The sequence below is a fragment of the Staurois parvus genome, unplaced genomic scaffold (genome assembly GCF_062004578.1).
Source record: "Staurois parvus isolate SC_StPar_1 unplaced genomic scaffold, SC_StPar_1.0 ptg001042l, whole genome shotgun sequence".
Taxonomy (NCBI): domain Eukaryota; kingdom Metazoa; phylum Chordata; class Amphibia; order Anura; family Ranidae; genus Staurois; species Staurois parvus.
Window position 1 is genome coordinate 91,708 of NW_028318838.1, and position 21,601 is coordinate 113,308.

Genomic DNA, 21,601 nt, shown 5'->3' on the forward strand with positions numbered 1-21,601 from the left:
GATCTAGAGCTTTCTTGTCTTGTCCTGAGAGGGGAAGTCCAGCTTGGAGGGTGTCCTGTCCTCTGGGTAGTCCTGTCATATGCTTGCTGTTCTTGAGGCCTCTGCTGGGCTAGCTGAGAGGCCTGGAAGCTGACTGAGGGTCTGTCTCTGGTTGGATCTGGTCTGGGATCACTGGTAGAAGTTTCTGGAGGACATTGATAGGGAGCATCCATTCATCTGAAGACATTTGTGAGTACAGACCGGTGTGAGAGATCCTAGAGACGGTGGGTTTCTGCCACACTTTTGATGCTTGAGAGTCAGCTGAGCGTACAGTAAAAGGGGGTACCGACTGTTGACCTGAAGAGCTCAGCCCATCTTGTTCTGTGTTAAAAGGAATACAGTGGGGCAAAAAAGTATTTAGTCAGCCACCAATTGTGCAAGTTCTCCCACTTACAAAGATGAGAGAAGCCTGTAATTGGCATCATAGGTAGACCTCAACTATGAGAGACAAAATGAGAAAACAAAACCAGACAATCACATTGGCTGATTTGGAAAGAATTTATTTGGAAATTATGGTGGAAAATAAGTATTTGGTCAATATCAAAAGTTCATCTCAATGCTTTGTTATATATCCTTTGTTGGCAATGACAGAGGTCAGACGTTTCCTGTAAGTCTTCACAAGGTTGGCACACACTGTTGCTGGTATGTTGGCCCATCCTCCATGCAGATCTCCTCTAGAGCAGTGATGTTTCGGGGCTGTCGCTGGGCAACACGCACTTTCAACTCCCTACAAAGGTTTTCTATGGGGATGAGATCTGGAGACTGGCTAGGCCACTCCAGGACCTTGAAATGCTTCTTACGAAGCCACTCCTTCGTTGCCCGGGCGGTATGTTTGGGATTATTGTCATGTTGGAAGATCCAGCCACATTTCATCTTCAATGCCCTTGCTGATGGAAGGAGGTTTGCACTCAAAATCTCACGATACATGGCCCCATTCATTCTGTCCTGTACATTGATCAGTCGTCCTGGTCCCTTTGCGGAGAAACAGCCCCAAAGCATGATGTTGCCACCCCCATGCTTCACAGTAGGTATGGTGTTCTTTGGATGCAACTCAGCATTCTCTCTCCTCCAAACACGACGAGTTTTGTTTCTACCAGACAGATCTATTTTGGTTTCATCTGGCCATATGACATTCTCCCAATCCTCTTCTGGATCATCCAAATGCTCTCTAGCAAACTTCAGACAGGCCGGGACATGTACTGGCTTAAGCAGGGGGACACGTCTGGCACTGCAGGATCTGAGTCCCTTTGCGGCGTAGTGTGTTACTGATGGTAGCCTTTGTTATGTTGGTCCCTGCTCTCTGCAGGTCATTCACTAGGTCCCCCCGTGTGGTCCTGGGATTTTTGCTCACCGTTCTTGTGATCATTTTGACCCCACGGGGTGAGATCTTGTGTGGAGCCCCAGATCGAGGGAGATTATCAGTGGTCTTGTATGTCTTCCATTTTCTAATTATTGCTCCCACAGTTGATTTGTTCACACAAAGCTGCTTACCTATTGCAGATTCAGTCTTCCCAGCCTGGTGCAGGTCTACAATTTTGTTTCTGGTGTCCCTCGACAACTCTTTGGTCTTCACCATAGTGGAGTTTGGAGTGTGACTGTTTGAGGTTGTGGACAGGTGTCTCTTATACTGATAACAAGTTCAAACAGGTGCCATTGATACAGGTAATGAGTGCAGGACAGAGGAGCCTCTTAAAGAAGAAGGTACAGGTCTGTGAGAGCCAGAAATCTTGCTTGTTTGTAGGTGACCAAATACTTATTTTCCACCATAATTTGCAAATAAATTCTTTCCAAATCAGCCAATGTGATTGTCTGGATTTGTTTTCTCATTTTGTCTCTCATAGTTGAGGTCTCCCTATGATGCCAATTACAGGCCTCTCTCATCTTTTTTAAATGGGAGAACTTGCACAATTGGTGGCTGACTAAATACTTTTTTTGCCCCACTGTATGCTCAAGTTGCTTAAAGAAAGAAGTTTGTGTCTTTATCTGCTTCAGCTACGCCAAGTCCATTACTGGCTCCTGGCCCCTACAAGGACAGTGCTTACAGTGCTGCAGAAGGAAGTCTAGTATCCTCATCATGTACAAAGCTACTTCTGGAGTATTCCACTCATCCCCATCCAAGTTACCCCTAAACATAAAAACACCATAAGAACTCCCCCAAACTGCTTACTAGGCCAAAGAGTGACTGATGTGGCAGTGCCAGGCCATGCCACTGTGTGATTAGGCCAGATTTTGGAGGAAACAAGCACCTTAATGATCCAGGTGTGTACTTCTTTCCTACCAGAGCTGGGATCAGAGCTCAGAGCCCCCCCCACTTCCTGAGAGGGGCTGGCATGCACCGTACTGTCCAGGCCAGGACAGACCAAGGCCCGAGTAGGGTTGCCACCTCATCCCTTTAAAACTGAACACATATTAATTACCGTATTTTTTGCTGCATAAGACGCACTTTTTTTCCCCTAAAAAATGTGGGAAAATGTCTGTGCGTCTTACAGAGTGAATATGGAGCGGCCGTCCTGGTATTCCCCCCGTTGCCGCCGCCATGCTGGAATACCGGGCCGGCTACTCGGCTCTGTGCAGCAGAACCTGCAGACCTCCAGTAGTCCTACCTGTTCCTCGGACCAGCAGTGTCCTCACCGTATTCTCTCCCCATTGCCGGCAACTTTAGTGTGGGCACCTGGCTGTGACAGCTTGCGGCTTCACAGTCAGGTGCCCACTGCGCATGCACGAGAAGCACTGCGCTTTGTGAATGGCCCTGTAGTCATCTGGGACCTGTCACATGTGCCAGAAGACTACGGGGAGGGAGGGGGAGGGACAACTCCACGGAAGTGGTAATGGGTACCTGTCAAATTTGGGTACCCGCTCCCCCCTCCTTCACTCTCCAATGTCCACAGACTCTGGTCATCTCCTGTACTATGTTCGCAGTCTCTGGTCATCTCCTGTACTGTCCGCAGTCTCTGGTCATCTCCTGTACTATGTCCGCAGTCTCTGGTCTTCTCCTGTACTATGTCCGCAGTCTCTGGTCATCTCCTGTACTGTGTCTGCAGTCTCTGGTCTTCTCCTGTACTATGTCTGCAGTCTCTGGTCATCTCCTGTACTGTGTCCGCAGTCTCTGGTCATCTCCTGTACTGTGTCCGCAGTCTCTGGTCATCTCCTGTACTGTGTCCGCAGTCTCTGGTCATCTCCTGTACTGTGTCCGCAGTCTCTGGTCATCTCCTGTACTGTGTCTGCAGTCTCTGGTCATCTCCTGCACTATGTCCGCAGTCTCTGGTCATCTCCTGTACTGTGTCCGCAGTCTCTGGTCATCTCCTGTACTGTGTCCGCAGTCTCTGGTCTTCTCCTGTACTATATCTGCAGTCTATTGGTTCAGAATATTTTTTTTCTTGTTTTCCTCCTCTAATTCCTAGGTGCATCTTATGGAGCGAAAAATACAGCACACAGTTTATGGGGCTGATTACGTTTGTAATTAAACTCACCTTATCTCTTATCTGCATTAAATTAGCCTCAGAACCTGTGTAATTAATATGTGTTCGATTTTAAAGGGATGAGGTGGCAACCTTAGGCCCGAACCTGAGAGAGAGGCCATGGGGGACAGAGCAGCTGGGAAGCTGCAAGTAAAGATGCAGAGCCAAGGTGCAGCATCTGTGCATGAACACTGGGACGTGTTTGATGGTCAGGAGGACCAAGAGGTACTAGTCAAGGAGAGCCATGAGGCTGAATGTTATTTTTCGTATCCAGTTGATGGTGAGAACCCTCGCATGAGGAACCTTTTTTGTGAACTTTCGTTTGTTTTAAATAAAAGTGGGCAGAAAAAGCCCTGAAAACTACTTCTGGCGTGGAGTAAACTCGCCGTTTGTTGCTATGAAATGAGCTAAATCACCCCAAACCATCGCATTGTGTTCGTGTGTCTGGCTGTGCTACTAAAAAAAGTGTTTTTATTTTTCTTGATACGTTGCTGTTGGGGAGTTCCCTTCACTTCCTGTCTGGTAACACAATGTCAGCGGGACAGGAAGTGAAAGGAAATCTCTTTAACAGACCCCTAGATAGGACTAATAACCTGAGAGGGGTTCTAAGACTTCCACACCCTATCCAAAACTGAAATGGTTGTTGGCTGGACAAGCACTTTAATATTCTAGTTTTCTTAATGCTGATTGGGTGAACTTTGGATAACTTTCAGCTCTTGTTCCCTTTTAGGACGTTTTAGATTAGAAAGAAAGGACATTGTCAGGACAGAAGATGCAGGTGAGCATTGGCCTACCCTGGGAGACGTACATGCACACAATATTTCCTGCTTGTTTCTTTTATGATTTTTACATTGCATATCACCTTCACACATCGTTTCCCATTTCTGTCATTTATAAATGTTACATTGTATATAATTATTGTTATTATTAGGCTGCTTTCACACTGATCTCTTTTTCTTCTGTTTCTGCATTTTAAAAAGTGGAAGAAAAACACATGAACATTAAATCCTATGGAACTCTTCACACTGGTCGGTTGCGGTTCCATTGCGATTTTCAAAGTTCTGCTTGCTGCATTTTTGGTGCACCTCCCCTTTGAAATGAATGGAAAACGCATAGAAAATGTGTAAAAAATGCACCACTGCAAAAAAGGCATAAAAAATGCACCTCATTGAAATAAATACAAAGCACATCAAAAACGTACCCGAGCTTGCATTTTTGCTGCATTTTTTTGAGTCACATTTCAGGTGAAAAATGCACTGGAAGAATGTTAAATTGTGGCAAAAATGTTTTTGCAAGGAGAAGTGTGAAAAGAGCCCTATTATTATCAGTGGTGTATTTAGGTTATGTGCTGCCATAGGAAACACAAAAATTGGTGTCCCCCCCGCAGAAAAAGCACCCCTGCCCTCCACCCGAGCCTTCCACTACCACTGTCCCCATATACCAGCCACCATCCCCCATGGCAAGAGAGAGAAAGACACTCACCTTCACAGCTCCGGACATCCCCGGGAACGAGAATCGGGCTGTTCATACACCGTCATGAAACCCACAGCATCTCTCGGAACCCACCAGGTCCCCATGCCATGTGTGTCCCTACTTCCAAGGGGCAGTGCTGCCCCCCCCCCCCCGAAAAATGCCACCCTAGGCAAATGCCATGTTTGTCTTGTGGTAAATACACCCCTGATTATTATTAATCAGGATTCAAACAGTGTCTTCAGTTTGCACAGCACATTACAAAGTAAAGGGAGAAAGTGCAATAAAATTCAATACATGGGGGTTCGAAGGCCCTTGGAACAATCCGGAACCTCCCGCTCATACTGACCTCATTGCTATCCTTATCAGGGCTTACTTGACTTAATTATTCTGGTCAGGTCTCAAATATTTTATGTTTTTTTTAGTCTTTTTAAAGGGCATGTCAAGGAACAGTCTATCTGTGGAATACATGCGTGTTTTCTTATATCACAAAGCTGTATATAACCGCATCCAAATATGCATGTCGGCATTCACTAAAAAACACCACTAAAATACTGCATATAGTCATGTGGTGTAATGTAATGAGTCATCAGCTGTCAGTGGGTTCCCTGTTGACTGCTGCATGTACAAAAAAATTGCCAGCAATTAAAAATTAAGAAAAAAATATGGCGTAGGGTCCCCCCCCACCCAATGCATACCAAGCCCTTCAGGTCTGATATGGATTTTGGAGGGGACCCCATGCCATTATTTTTTTTATTTTGGCGTGGTATGGATTGAGGGGGGGGACCTCACGCCGTTTTTTTTCAAAATTTTTAATTGCTGACAATTCTTTTTTTTTACATTCAGCTGTCAGTGGGGAACCCCATTGACAGATGATGACTCATAGGTTGTTAAGGACACTGGTGGCCACCTTCTCCTTAACAACCAATACATACCTCATGCCTCAACACCACCTAATTACCACATGCATTTCATTAACTCCACTTGTTTGCCTCCTCCCCACTCCACTGCCACATTTGGCACTTTTCGGAAAGGGGGGGTGGGGGAGTGGATACCTGGTTTCTACAGGTACCTGCTCCCACTTCCGACTCAGTTTGCCGGGGCGAACTGAGTTGGAAGTTCAACCCCCTCCTTCCACCTGAAGTCTTCTGGGACACTTAACAGGTCCTAAAATACCGCATACGAGCAACAGTGAATTGACATTTTCAATACTGCATGTGAAAAGTGGTCATGTGACTGACATGACGCATGTGATAACTTTTAGTAACGTCCCCAGTATGTAAAAAAATCCAAACTATTAAATAATTTTTTATTAAATTTTTAACTTAATTTTTTTCCTCTTTTTTTATATTTCTGTTATTAGAGTAGTTCAGTGTCACCATAGTGAATGGTTTAAGATTCATGATAGCTTACTTACTGTTGACATGCTGTGATTGGCTACAGCTAATCAAATAGTACAGGTAGCCAGGTACCATGTGATAGCTGTGAGCCAATCACAGCTTTACAACACTAATCAAACAGTCATGAATTGAAACCATTCATGACTGTTTTGTTTACACTGTATCATGTGATTTCTATAACCAATCATAGCGATCATATGATATCCGGTTACTGGTCACCAGCAACAGCAATCCTCCTGTGTCCGGTGGACACAGCGGTCACGGGAGTGGCATGCTGCGTGCCCCTAATCTGGAGCAGGCTGGATCACAAACATGTATGATCCAGCCTGCTTGTGCCACCCTCCTGCAGTAAAATTACTGTGGGTGGGCGATACCTGGTTGAGAATCAAATCCGTAAGCGATTGGAAGCCATTTGCAGAGTACTGGTCTCTCTTGCTAGTAGGACCTGCTCTGCACCTCTGCAACTTTGTCAAACCATGTCCCATTGATTGTTTGCTAGAAGCCTTTGTTTATCTCTCCCGAATGTGTCTCAAGTCAGTGCATATGAGTAGAGCAATTTTCCGAAAGTGCTAGACTCCAGAACCTTTGGGCAAGAAGTGTTTGATCCATGTGGATTTCAAGGGAAAACGTCAGGATCTCAGGCAGTGGTGGGTGATGAACGTCAATCATAAAGGAGGAACCAGAAGTCTCACTGCGACAAGAGAGGTAGAGCAAATCCTTTCCTGGGCAGATTTTCACATTTGGAATGTAGATAACCGGCAGACACATTTTCTCAGCTGGCAGTACCTAAATTTCTAGCAGATGATTCATGAGGATTGCCATTTGGTGTTTACTAATGATAGGTGAATCTGCTTGGATTCTATTCACCGAGGATTCATCAAAAATTGTTTAAAAATCAACAAACCACATTTTAGAGGCCAATCCTATGGAAGTCTTCCTTGTTAAACTCTATTTTGAGGGTGAGTCAGTCTCCTGTAAAAAAGGCATGGGAAGCTGGGTACTGTCACAGGGGATATGCAAAAACATTTTTTTTAAATACTGTACTGTGGGAAATAATCAAAGATAGTGCTGATTACAAACTCCATCCCTAAGATTGAGGCCCAGAACTGCCTAGAGCAGTTGCTATCTATCTCCTCTATCAGGCGTTCCTTAATGGACCCCAAGAAAAAGTATAATTTTTTTTAGTTTTGTTACACCTCTCCAACCTTTGACTTCTTGGTAACCTAAAACAAGGGAAGGTGGGAGGGTAAAACCTAAACAACCCCTAGCTCTTCTCAGCCCATCTGACTTTCAACCATCATTCAGGTAAGACATACACTTTCCTCAATAAACTGTTAAGCCTTCTTTGACCTGTTCCTCCCCTTCGCCATAAAAACCCTCCATCCATTTTGTTCTTCTCCAGATTCTCACTTTTTCTCTGTGTCTGGGAGGCTTCAAAACCTAGGAGGAGACTGCATGCAATCCTCCAAGTCACATGTTTAGGAATCCCAAAATGGCCAATCAATTGGCCAATAAGGCAATGCCAGTGAAAATCAAGAACTCTGGAGTGGTCAGTTTTGTTTAAGGAGCCAAATACAAAATAAAAAAATATGGAATGGATTTATAACTATATTATTTGTTTTTTTACCTTGTAGCCAGAATGCATTTTCTGAATAAATATAAAGAAAAACTTATGAAGAACATAATAATGGTGGATCCAGTGCTGGATGATCTCCAGGATCAGCAGCTGCTCACACAGAGACAGCACAAAAGCTTAATGAAAAAGGCAACATCGCTGGAGAAGATGAGATCCCTCTTGGATACAGTGAGGACCTGGAGCTATCCCAACAAAGAACAAGTGTACAAGGCTCTGAAAAAATACAGCTATGGAATAATAAGGGACTTGGTAACACAGGAGGACAGATTCTTCAACTGTAAGTCTGTGTGATACTTTGCTTAATACATTGAGGCAATTCTGGATTCAACCAGAGTAGCAGAGAGGACCTTACAAGTCTTTCTCTGCTCCACTCCACAAACACCTTGTAATAAGTCAGTTATGAGCAGAGTGATGTGAGCTCTGGGGTATTAGTCAGCTTACTTGACTAGTGCACCCGAGATAGGTTCATCCAGACCCCACTACACCACCGTTACCCTTTACCCTTCCATACCAATCCCCTTTACTTACTATACTTACAGAAAACACAACACCAATTTTGGAGTAAAATGGCCAGCACGGCCTTTTATTAACAAATCAAGTTTAAACACATCAACCATTCCTTATAACAGAAAACATAAAGAGTTGTCGTTGGTCTTTGAAGGCACCCCCAAAACGATCCGAAATGCACCTGCGGACAACCATATTCCACTAGGCCTCCAGCCGCAACCAACCAGCTCGGAGACAACCATACCGTCCGCAGTGCAGCACCACCACCTTCCAGTTAAACCTCGGTTAACTGGGAATGTTCCCGGGCACACCATACCAACGATGGGTCCCACACCATTTTGTACCTCCAAGATAAGAACCGCCTCCAAAGACCAACCACCGCCCAGGAACCAAATTAACCCCCCCCCCCCAGGAGGAACACAACATTCACCAAACAGGGCGGGCGGGAGGGAAGCTCCCACGTCCAGCTCCCAACTGACGCCCCTCCCCAGAACACCCCACCCTAAAGTGCAGGAGACCCCACCTACACTCTCCTCTACCAACCAGATCCCCCAGCTATCCTTTACCAACTCTAAACAATCATTAACCCTCACACGTCTTTCTTCCCACTCTGGGCCTAGTCATGCCTGCCCTGCGCTAATTCTTTTCTTCTTTTATCGCTGCGGGCATTTCTTTATATAGGTCTTTTAAAGGATAAGTTCACTTTTTTACAAAAAATAATAAATGCACATTTTTTTGCAGGTAACGGTTTGGCCGCAGGAGCATGTAAAGCATTGCACCAGTTAAGTTCACCTTTACCAAAAAGCTGCCTTTGCAGGTAAGGGATATCTGTAGATACAACAAACTGTTCAGCTTTGACCAAAGTTAAGTAATACCCTCGCTGTAGATATGGGCCATTCTAACCTGATTGAAAAACTCCCAGGGATATGTCATCCCATTCTGCCTTTTTGCTAGGACATTTATACGACATTCCCAGAATGATTCAACCCGCATAGTACAGACATGATCTACCTGCGCTATCTCCCTACCCAGGGGCGTACTGACCATTTGGAAACTCGGGCACTGCCCGAGGGCCCGGGGTCAGTAGGGGGCCCCATGAGATGCCCCTGGTACCTTTTTCATAGGCTTTTTTGATTTTGGGCAAGGACACAGGGGCCCATGATCCCCTATTGCCCGGGGGGCCCATGAGTTGTCAGTCCGCCCCTGTCCCTACCCCAAGTGACCCCAAAAAACAAAGTGACTGCAGACACCTAACTATATTCCAAAATAATGAAAAAATAATTATAAGCGTGACAGGGTGCTGCGCTACTTAGTGAATGATAAGTGAAAAAATTAATGACATAAGCTCAATGTAAATATGGCCCTCATCCAAGTGTGAACATAACACATAAATACATCTAAATGGTGCAAAAAATGCCAAGTGACAGTACCGGCTGCAGAAAAAAGGCTATAAAGTACTGGTGACACAAGTGAATAAATCAATATTGCTGATGTATAAAGAAGTGACTCAGTCCCAAATGATCAATCAAAAATAATTGATGAGTGACTCAATCCAAAAAAATCAAAAAGTGTCTCAGTCCCAAAAATATATATAAATAAGACAGTCCGAAAAATTCAGAAAAAAACACAGTAAATCTTCAGTGATTTCCAATAAATCGGTCCTCGATGCAATCAAAGAGCAAAAGGTCATCTCCAATGGCACCTACAAACACTCACAAGCATGCTCCAGAAATTGCCACAGACCTCTGTCATCCCCAATGACTTCAATAAAATTTGAATGCGCATATAATAATTGATAAATTGGGGTTCCTCCACACCCCTAGTCATCCACCATTTTAGAACCACTGGGTATCCCCCTTCTTTATTCTTAATCTCCAGCTGGGTGGAGAAACCGATCACTTTAAGGGTCACTTGGGATCAAGTTCAGTTAAGATTTGACAGAAAAACCTGGATACTCACAGGCATACTCTTTCTTCCCCGTCACAGCAGCTCTGCTGCAATGGAGGAGATAGAAGACCACACATCTTTGGGTGTTGAGAGTTTGCTCCTGTCATGGTGGGAGTGAGCGGTAATGGCTGGGAGTGTCTTAGCAACATCCTAACAACAAGGCAGAATGGGATGATGCTATCTCTGGGAGTTTGTTCTGCCCAGTCTTCAGGAGGTATGTAAATGGCCTACACCTATAGCAAGGACATTACTGAACTTTACTCAAAGATTAATAGTCTGTTTTTATCGACAGACACAACTTATCTGAATAGTATGGTAAAGGTGAACCAACCCTTTAAGTGTGGCTCATAACATCACCACAAATAATATTTAGTGCCTTAACAATACAGAAAATTTTCAGAGATGGTGAAAATTATACCGGTAATGGTCAGATGGATAGTGTATGGTCAGAGGCTGCAGAGACACTACAGGAGATGTAGAGGCTAAAGATGTGCTGCAGATGACAGAGATTGGGGCAATTTACATGAGGCTTCTAGTGATCATTGCCGGTACAGAACCTTCACAAATCAGTGCTCTATATATTATAAGTTACTGCCCCCATTTCTGATATTTGTTTCAGCAATATACATTATAAAAGGGGAAAACAGAAAATGAAGAAGACAGTGTAAAAAATGGTAAAGTGATGTGGTAGGGAAATAAACCAATTCATTTAACTAGCAGAACCTGTTTTATTTTTCCTTTACTGACCCTGAATAGGAACCCAGGAGAAAACTCTTACTATTGATTGCAAACCTTTGGGCAATTGAAACCTGAGGGCTGTACAAGTACCAAATGGCTGTGGGTTGGACACCAGGGCTGTACCATTGCTTTGGTTGAATGCAAATGCTAATGTTTTGAGCAGTTTAGGAAAACCAAACTTAGCTACAGCTAAAAGTGGAAAGGTAATAACATAGTTTTGTGGGGGTTTTTGCAGACCTAAAGGTAGGTCCATTTTGAATGATTCATGGGAACCTCTAAAAAGGGTGGAATAAATGTCTTCTATGATACTCAGAATGTTCAGATGTTCCTTTGTAATTGGTAACAATTACAGTGTGTGGCAATAAAAAAGCCTCTAACATATTATCTCTTTCAATCAGTTGCAGATTCTCAGATAAATTTAAGAAATCACTTTTTGGACAGAAACCAGAAGGAACTCACAGGAAAAATAAGAAATGTAGATCCAGTTCTGCGGGATCTGTTGGATCAGCGCCTGCTGACAGAACAACAATATACCAAATTGAGAGAGAAGTCATCCTCAGAGGAAAAGATGAGCTCGCTCTGTGATATGATTCATAATTGGAGTTATACTAACAAGGATAAAGTGTACAACATACTGAGAAGACACAACTACAAGGAAATACGAGCCCTGGAGCTATCATATGTCCCCTGTAAGTGTCTCTTGACTATGAGGGAGGAGGTTGGGGCAGAATCTGTCATTAAAAAATAGATATTTTTATTTTATTAATGATTGAATAAACGATTTGCGAGGATTATGGAAATGGGTCAGAATGTTAGATTTTTACATTTAAAAATTCTTAAACCTTAAAGAACAAATCCAGGCATGGCTATATTATTCATAGGTATGTTGGTCCAGCTTTGACCAATGTAACTATGAATATACAGAACCTTACCTGGCTGATGCCATTGGGAGCTGGAAGTCACCAAAATAGACATCACTACTACAGTGATCCCAACTAGCTTCCTGGACCCGTGCTGAATGGCTGCCCTGCTGCATTGTGGACATGGGACATCAGCTTCTCGGCACGGGTGCCATTCAGAGATGCTTTGCATGTTCAGAATCAATGACAACATACGCTGATTAGATGAGGTGGAGAGTAGTGGGGGGGAGCACTCCCCAATCAGAGAACACTTTGCATTCATGCTGAAAATGCAAAACATTCTCTAAAAGGCACCAGTGCTGAGAGGCCAACCCCCTGTGTTTTCACTGCCATAGGGCAGCCATGAACCCAGAATCTATTGGAGGTCACTGGAGTAGAGGTGTAGTAGAGGTGTAGTAGTTGTGTCTACTTCAGTGATTTCTAGCTTCCAGGGGCATCAGCCAGGTATGGTATATACATAGTAGCAGTGTTCTGATGAGGTGGTTTGGGTCGAAACGTGCTGTTTTGAAAAAAAAAGTACCTTTTTTTCAGAGCACACCACCACTATGCAGTGCAATGAACTTCATAGCAAACCATGAAAATGACCTTGTCTCTGCGCTGGCACTGCAATGAACAAGACCCAATGCAAATGATGGGAACAGGTCCTCAAACAAAGTTTGTTTGCAAAAATGAGGGATTTTATTTTACTGAAGTGGACTAAACTTTATTTATTTTTTTACTTTTCACACACATAGCTCTCGTCCATGGGGACTTATCTGATGTTTCCCCACCGGACTATCTGTACAGATATGGACTTCCCAGGCCACAAGGTATGTGAATAGAAATCACACTTATTTGATGGTTGTCATCTATTTTCCTTAGATCACTCCTTCCCAAAAATGTCTACAATTCTTCACAGTGTGCCACTAAAACACTCAAACAACCCACCTACATTACCTGTATCTAGTCTGGACATTGTCTTCTCAAAACTGTCCCATGATGCTCCACGTGTAATCTGTCACTGATATGTGACACAAGATGTATCTCCATAGAGCCCATCATTGTCCCACCAAAGTGAGGGTGAGATCTCACCAGAGGTGGGAGGGCATCAACTGCGGCTCCATATGCCTTTTTATTCCCATAGACTTCATTCAACAGATTGCAACATTTCAAGGCCATGCAGAGTTCCTCCATCATGCTTTGTGCATCAATGAAGGACCCCTTGTGTGGCTCCAGAAGACTGAACATTGGTGGATGACTGCTGTGCATACGGATAAAGCTTCAGTTGATGGTGTTTACACCATCATTACATTTAGCTTCAGTTGATGGTGTTCTGAAAACATACATGTTGTCATGTGAATGTAAACAGAACCATACATAAAGAACCTAACTATCCAAGCACATTTGGATAAAATGACTGAAAACACAGGTTGGGAATGTTTATATGATCCTAATGAAAGCCAGCAGTACCGTGTCACTAGATGATTCGCACCGACTTGAGATGGAGACTAGTGAGACAGGGGAGCCCTCAATGGTGTTGCTTTGTTGCATCATCATACATAGTTATGGTTCTTCCATTCTTAGGCTAGGTTCACATCTGTGCGATGCCACAATGCCACAATGCATGCATCTCATTTTTCAAGCGCACAACACTGTCAATAATTCCAAATGGCATCCCAACGCACCTCGCAAATGGGCGCGTAAAACAAAATACAGTAAGTCCCCTACTTACAAACAATTTCCGCTCCGGGTCTACGTTCGTAAGTCCAATTTGTTCGTAAGTCCAACAAAGTGAGGTTTATAATACTTTTTCACACAAATAATGCATAAAAACAAACAAAAATACTGTAAAGAAAAGATGTTTAATCTTACAGTACCCTGAAATGTACAGAAGTGCAGTACAACCGCCGGCATACCGGGGCTGGCATGGAGGATCAGACAAGACTGCTTCTGTTATACTTGCTTCCAGACATCCTGGGCCTGAAATCAGCACTGTACTACTCTACACCGACAATGTCCGGCAGACACGTGAGCTACTTTGGTGATTTGACATGTGTATACATGTTTGCATCTTTGAAAGTTTGCCACGTGAAGGTTCACAAGTAGGGAACTTACTGTAACATGTGTTTAGGTGCACCGCTTGTACTTTTCTTGTGCAATTTTTGCATGTAGAGCGAAGGGGCCTATTAAAATGAATGGACTGATCTAAATGCGACACACAAATACACATGCCTGCCATCATACTTGCATAGATGTGAATGGAGCCTTATATACAGTGCCTTGAAGAAGTATTCATATTCTAATTTTCCACATTTTTTCATGTTAAAACCAAAAACATACATTTATTTTATTAGGATTTTATGTATGTCCCTTTTCTAGGGATCACGTGTAATAAGAGAATCTGATCTGTTGTAGATCTATTTTTCCATAAAGCCCATTCTAGTATTGCTTTTTATCTCACGCCATTATTGTACATGGGACATTATACTGTATATACTTTCATGTTTTAGTTATTATTTTCTCTTACCATAGGTGCGGCTTCAAAACCTGAAGTAAAGATCAAGGTTCCACCATTTTCACGACTTGGTAAGTCCAAAAAACTGGTGGAAATATTCTGATAAAGCACCAAAACTGATCTGCTGTTCAAACTATGAGGTTCTAGGGTGATCAGATCCTCTAATATGAGCCCCTGTGTAAGGTAGGAAATGCTTCTGTTTTCTACCTTTATGAATACAATCCCCTGGGCCTAGTCTATCACATGTAGGTTTACATAGGTTTGTATAACTGTTGGGTGATTACCAATAACAGGTAGAGAAGGTCAGGGCAGAGTAATTTCTGTTTTCTGGTCAGTCATGTTGGAAGGTGTGATGTCCTAAAGTGGGTCTAATAATAGGGGTATTGAGAAGGTCAGGAGCAGAGTATTTTCTATCTTATTGGGGGTCATGTTGACCTTGTGATATCCCATTGGTAGGTGTAATGAGAAAGGCAGAGAGATGCTCGGGAGCAGATTATTTATTTATTTTGGAGAGTCAATTTGGAGAGTGTGATGTCCCAGTAGTAAGGGTAATGAGAAAGGTAGGAGAAGGTCCAGGGTAGAGTAGTCTGTATCTGATGAGCAGTCCTGTTGGACAGTGTAAGTTCCGTGAGGGATGTGTAATCAGAAAGGTATAGAGAAGGTCAGGAGCAGAGTATTTTCTATCTTATGGAGGGTCTTCTTGGATCTGTGATATTCTTGTGGAAAGCGTAATCAAAAAAGTAGAGAGAACATTAGGAGCAGAGTCATTTCTACCATATGGATGGTCATATTGGAGGGTGTGGTATCCCAGAGGTGTATGTGATTAGAAAGGCAGTGAAAAGGTGAAGAGCAGAGAATATTCCACCTTTATAGAAGGTCATATTGGAGGTAATATCCCAGTGAGGAGTTTAATCAGGAATGTAAAGAGTAGGTCAGGAGCTGAGCATTTGTTTACCTTTTGAAGGGTCCTGTGGGAGGGGATAATACAATTAACCACTTGCCCTCCTGAGGATTTACCCCCCCCCCTCTTCCTGACCAGGCCATTTTTTGCATTATGGGACCGCGTTACATTAACTGACAATTGCATAGTCATGCAACACTGCACCCAAATTAAATTTATGGCCTTTTTTTCCCGCAAATTGAACTTTCTTTCAGTGGTATTTGATTGCCTGTGCGTTTTTTATTTTTTGCGCTATACAAAAAAAAAAAAAAGACCGACAATTTTCAGAAAAAAAACAATATTTTTGATTTTTTGCTATTAAACATGTCCAGTAAAAAAATTAAAAAAAATCAAATTTCGTCATTCTGTGAATTCAATACGTGTGAATGAATTGATTTTCGTGAAAGTTATAGCGCTTACAAATGGCGGTATTTTCATTTTTACTAGAAATGGCGGCGATCAGCAACTTATCGCGGGACTGCGGCGGGCATTCCGACACTGAGGGGAACTGACTTGGTGTCACTAACATCCCCGGTGACACCAATACAGAGATCTCCAGGAATCATCGGGCGCCAGCTAGTAAATACCGGCTGGGACATGGTGATTGACAGTCACGGCCGCGAAGGGCACTAGCACGCGCCCCCTACCCGGACGTACATACCAAACTGTAAAAGTCTGACTTATTACATGTACACTTACAAGCTCCAGTAATAAAACAGCGCTGTATACAGAGATCTCCTGCAGGTTCCCACATCTTAAATGGCCACCGTCCAGTGCGCATGTGTGGCAAAATCGTTCCAGCTCCGTCCGATGCATTTTGCCAGAAGCGACACCATCGGGGTACACTTCGAATAGCATTAGAAAGATTAGCAAATAAATCAAATATAATAAAAGGTCAATATCTGTTCTTATTTATAACTAAACTATGGATGTGCATAATGCTTGTGACTAGGTATACCAGGCATGCTGATCATAGTCACATAGTTACATAGTTAGTCTGGCTGAAAAAGACAAAAGTCCATCCAGTTCAACAACAAAAAAAAAAGTTATAATCCAACACCCACAATTGTTCCTGAGGAAGGCAAAAACCCAATAAAGCACGATCCAATTTGCTCCTGCTGGGAAAAAATTCCTTCCTGATCCCCCGAGAGGCAATCGGATATTCCCTGGATCAACTTTACCTATAAATGTTATATCCAGTTATATTCTGTGTATCCAAGAAAGAATCCAGGACTTTCCTACAGCAATCCACTGAGCTGGCCACAACCAACTCCTGAGGGAGTCTATTCCACATTCTCACAGCTCTTACTGTGAAGAAACCTTTCCGTGTTTGGAGATTACATTTATTTCCTCCAGACTTAAAGAGCGCCCCTTATGTATTATACATGGTGATCATATCCCCCTTATGTAATATACATGGTGATCATATCCCCCTTATGTAATATACATGGAGATCATATCCCCCTTATGTATTATACATGGAGATCATATCCCCCTTATGTAATAAACATGGAGATCATATCCCCCTTATGTATTATACATGGAGATCATATCCCCCTTATGTATTATACATGGAGATCATATCCCCCCTTATGTATTATACATGGAGATCATATCCCCCCTTATGTATTATACATGAAGATAATATCCCCCTTATGTATTATACATAGAGATCATATCCCCCTTATGTATTATACATGGAGATCATATCCCCCCCTTATGTATTATACATGGAGATCATATCCCCCCTTATGTATTATACATGGAGATCATATCCCCCTTATGTATTATACATGGTGATCATATCCCCCCTTATGTATTATACATGGAGATCATATCCCCCCTTATGTATTATACATGGAGATCATATCCCCCCTTATGTATTATACATGGAGATCATATTCCCCCTTATGTATTATACATGGAGATAATATCCCCCTTATGTATTATACATGGAGATCATATCCCCCCCCCCCCGTATGTATTATACATGGAGATCATATCCTCCTTATGTATTATACATGGAGATCATATCCCCCCTTATGTATTATACATGGAGATCATATCCCCCTTATGTATTATACATGGTGATCATATCCCCCTTATGTATTATACATGGAGATCATATCCCCCCTTATGTATTATACATGGAGATCATATTCCCCCTTATGTATTATACATGGAGATCATATCCCCCTTATGTATTATACATGGTGATCATATCCCCCTTATGTATTATACATGGAGATCATATCCCCCCTCATGTATTATACATGGAGATCATATCCCTCTTATGTATTATACATGGAGATCATATCCCCCTTATGTATTATACATGGTGATCATATCCCCCCTTATGTATTATACATGGAGATCATATCCCCCCTTATGTATTATACATGGAGATCATATCCCCCCTTATGTATTATACATGGAGATCATATCCCCCTTATGTATTATACATGGTGATCATATCCCCCCTTATGTATTATACATGGAGATCATATCCCCCCTTATGTATTATACATGGAGATCATATCCCCCCTATGTGTTATACATGGAGATCATAGCCCCCTTATGTACTATACATGGTGATCATATCCCCCCTTATGTATTATACATGGAGATTATGTCTCCCCTTATGTATTATACATGGAGATCATATCCCCCCTTATGTATTATACATAGAGATCATATCCCCCCTTATGTATTATACATGGAGATCATATCCCCCCTTATGTATTATACATGGAGAGCATATCCCCCCTTATGTATTATACATGGAGATCATATCCCCCCCTTTATGTATTATACATGGAGATCATATCCCCCCTTATGTATTATACATGGAGATCATATCCCCCCTTATGTATTATACATGGAGATCATATCCCCCCTTATGTATTATACATGGAGATCATATCCCCCCTTATGTATTATACATGGAGATCATATCCCCCCTTATGTATTATACATGGAGAGCATATCCCCCCTTATGTATTATACATGGAGATCATATCCCCCCCTTTATGTATTATACATGGAGATCATATTTCCCCTTATGTATTATACATGGAGATCATATCCCCCCTTATGTATTATACATGGAGATCATATCCCCCCCTTATGTATTATACATGGAGATCATATTTCCCCCTTATGTATTATACATGGAGATCATATCCCCCTTATGTATTATACATGGAGATCATATCCCCCCTTATGTTTTATACATGGAGATCATATCCCCCCTAATGATCTCCATGTATAATACATAAGGGGGGATATGATCTCCATGTATAATATGGAGATCATATCCCCCCCTTTATGTATTATACATGGAGATCATATCCCCCCCTTTATGTATTATACATGGAGATCATATCCCCCCTTATGTATTATACATGGAGATCATATCCCCCCTTATGTATTATACATGGAGATCATATCCCCCCCTTTATGTATTATACATGGAGATCATATTTCCCCTTATGTATTATACATGGAGATCATATCCCCCCTTATGTATTATACATAGAGATCATATCCCCCCCTTATGTATTATACATGGACATCATATTTCCCCCTTATGTATTATACATGGAGATCATATCCCCCTTATGTATTATACATGGAGATCATATCCCCCCTAATGTATTATAGATGGAGATCATATCCCCCCCTTATGTATTATACATGGAGATCATATCCCCCTTATGCATTATACATGAAGATCATATCCCCCCCTTATGTATTATACATGGAGATCATATCCACCCTTATGTATTATACATGGAGATCATATCCCCCCCTTATGTATTATACATGGAGATCATATCCCCCTTATGTATTATACATGGTGATCATATCCCCCCTTATGTATTATACATGGAGATCATATCCCCCCTTATGTATTATACATGGAGATCATATCCCCCCTTATGTATTATACATGGAGATCATATCCCCCCCCTTATGTATTATACATGGAGATCATATCTCCCCTTATGTATTATACATGGTGATCATATCCCCCTTATGTATTATACATGGAGATCATATTCCCCCTTATGTATTATACATGGAGATCATATCCCCCCTTATGTATTATACATGGAGATAATATCCCCCCTTATGTATTATACATGGAGATCATATCCCCCCTTATGTATTATACATGGAGATCATATCCCCCCTTCTGTATTATACATGGAGATAATATCCCACCTTATGTATTATACATGGAGATCATATCCCCCTTATGTATTATACATGGAGATCATATCCCCCCTTATGTATTATACATGGAGATCATATCTCCCCTTATGTATTATACATGGTGATCATATCCCCCCTTATGTATTATACATGGAGATCATATCCCCCTTATGTATTATACATGGAGATCATATCCCCCCTTATGTATTATACATGGAGATAATATCCCACCTTATGTATTATACATGGAGATCATATCCCCCTTATGTATTATACATGGAGATCATATCCCCCCTTATGTATTATACATGGAGATCATATCCCCCCTTATGTATTATACATGGAGATCATGTCTCCCCCTTATGTATTATACATGGTGATCATATCCCCCCCCCTTATGTATTATATATGGAGATGATATCCCCCTTATGTATTATACATGGAGATCATATCCCCCCTTATGTATTATACATGGAGATCATTTCCCCCCTTATGTATTATACATGGACATCATATCCCCCCTTATGTATTATACATGGAGATCATTTCCCCCCGTATGTATTATACATGGAGATCATATCCCCCCTTATGTATTCTACATGGTGATCATATCCCCCCTTATGTATTATACATGGAGATCATATCCCCCCTTATGTATTATACATGGAGATCATATCCCCCCTTATGTATTATACATGGAGATCATATCCCCCCTTATGTATTATACATGGAGATCATATCCCCCCCCCTTATGTATTATACATGGAGATCATATCCCCCCTTATGTATTCTACATGGTGATCATATCCCCCCTCATGTATTATACATGGAGATCATATCCCCCCTTATGTATTATACATGGAGATCATATCCCCCTTTATGTATTATACATGGAGATCATATCCCCCCTTATGTATTATACATGGAGATCATATCCCCCCCCCTTATGTATTATACATGGAGATCATATCCCCCCTTATGTATTCTACATGGTGATCATATCCCCCCTCATGTATTATACATGGTGATCATATCCCCCCTTATGTATTATATATGGAGATCATATCCCCCCCTTATGTATTATACATGGAGATCATATCCCCCTTATGTATTATACATGGAGATCATATCCCCCCTTATGTATTATACATGGAGATCATATCCCCCCCTTATGTATTATACATGGAGATCATATCCCCCCTTATGTATTATACATGGAGATCATATCCCCCCTTATGTATTATACATGGAGATCATATCCCCCCTTATGTATTATACATGGAGATCATATCCCCCCCCCATTATGTATTATACATGGAGATCATATCCCCCTTATGTATTTTACATGGAGATCATATCCCCCCTTATGTATTATACATGGAGATCATACCCCCCCCCTTATGTATTATACATGGAGATCATATCCCCCCCCCATTATGTATTATACATGGAGATCATATCCCCCTTATGTATTATACATGGAGATCATATCCCCCCTTATGTATTATACATGGAGATCATACCCCCCCCTTATGTATTATACATGGAGATCATATCCCCCTTATGTATTATACATGGAGATCATATCCCCCTTATGTATTATACATGGAGATCATATCCCCCCCCTTATGTATTATACATGGAGATCATATCCCCCCCCTTATGTATTATATATGGAGATCATATCCCCCTTATGTATTATACATGGAGATCATATCCCCCTTATGTATTATACATGGAGATCATTTCCCCCCTCATGTATTATACATGGAGATCATATCCCCCCTTATGTATTATACATGGAGATCATATCCCCCCTTATGTATTATTCATG

The 21,601-nt window shown here is 42.0% G+C and overlaps 1 protein-coding gene across 1 annotated transcript in view; it reads left to right on the plus strand.

Moving 5' to 3' along the window:
* The window catches only part of LOC149440965 (uncharacterized), an 86,354-nt gene that overhangs the window by 15,309 nt on the left and 49,444 nt on the right, over window positions 1-21,601 (plus strand). The window contains exons 4-8 of the mRNA XM_089657922.1: window positions 4,228-4,275; window positions 8,002-8,280; window positions 11,594-11,884; window positions 12,850-12,924; window positions 14,627-14,680. Of these exons, the coding sequence (XP_089514048.1) occupies window positions 4,228-4,275; window positions 8,002-8,280; window positions 11,594-11,884; window positions 12,850-12,924; window positions 14,627-14,680 (747 nt within the window). The remainder of the gene's footprint in view (window positions 1-4,227; window positions 4,276-8,001; window positions 8,281-11,593; window positions 11,885-12,849; window positions 12,925-14,626; window positions 14,681-21,601) is intronic.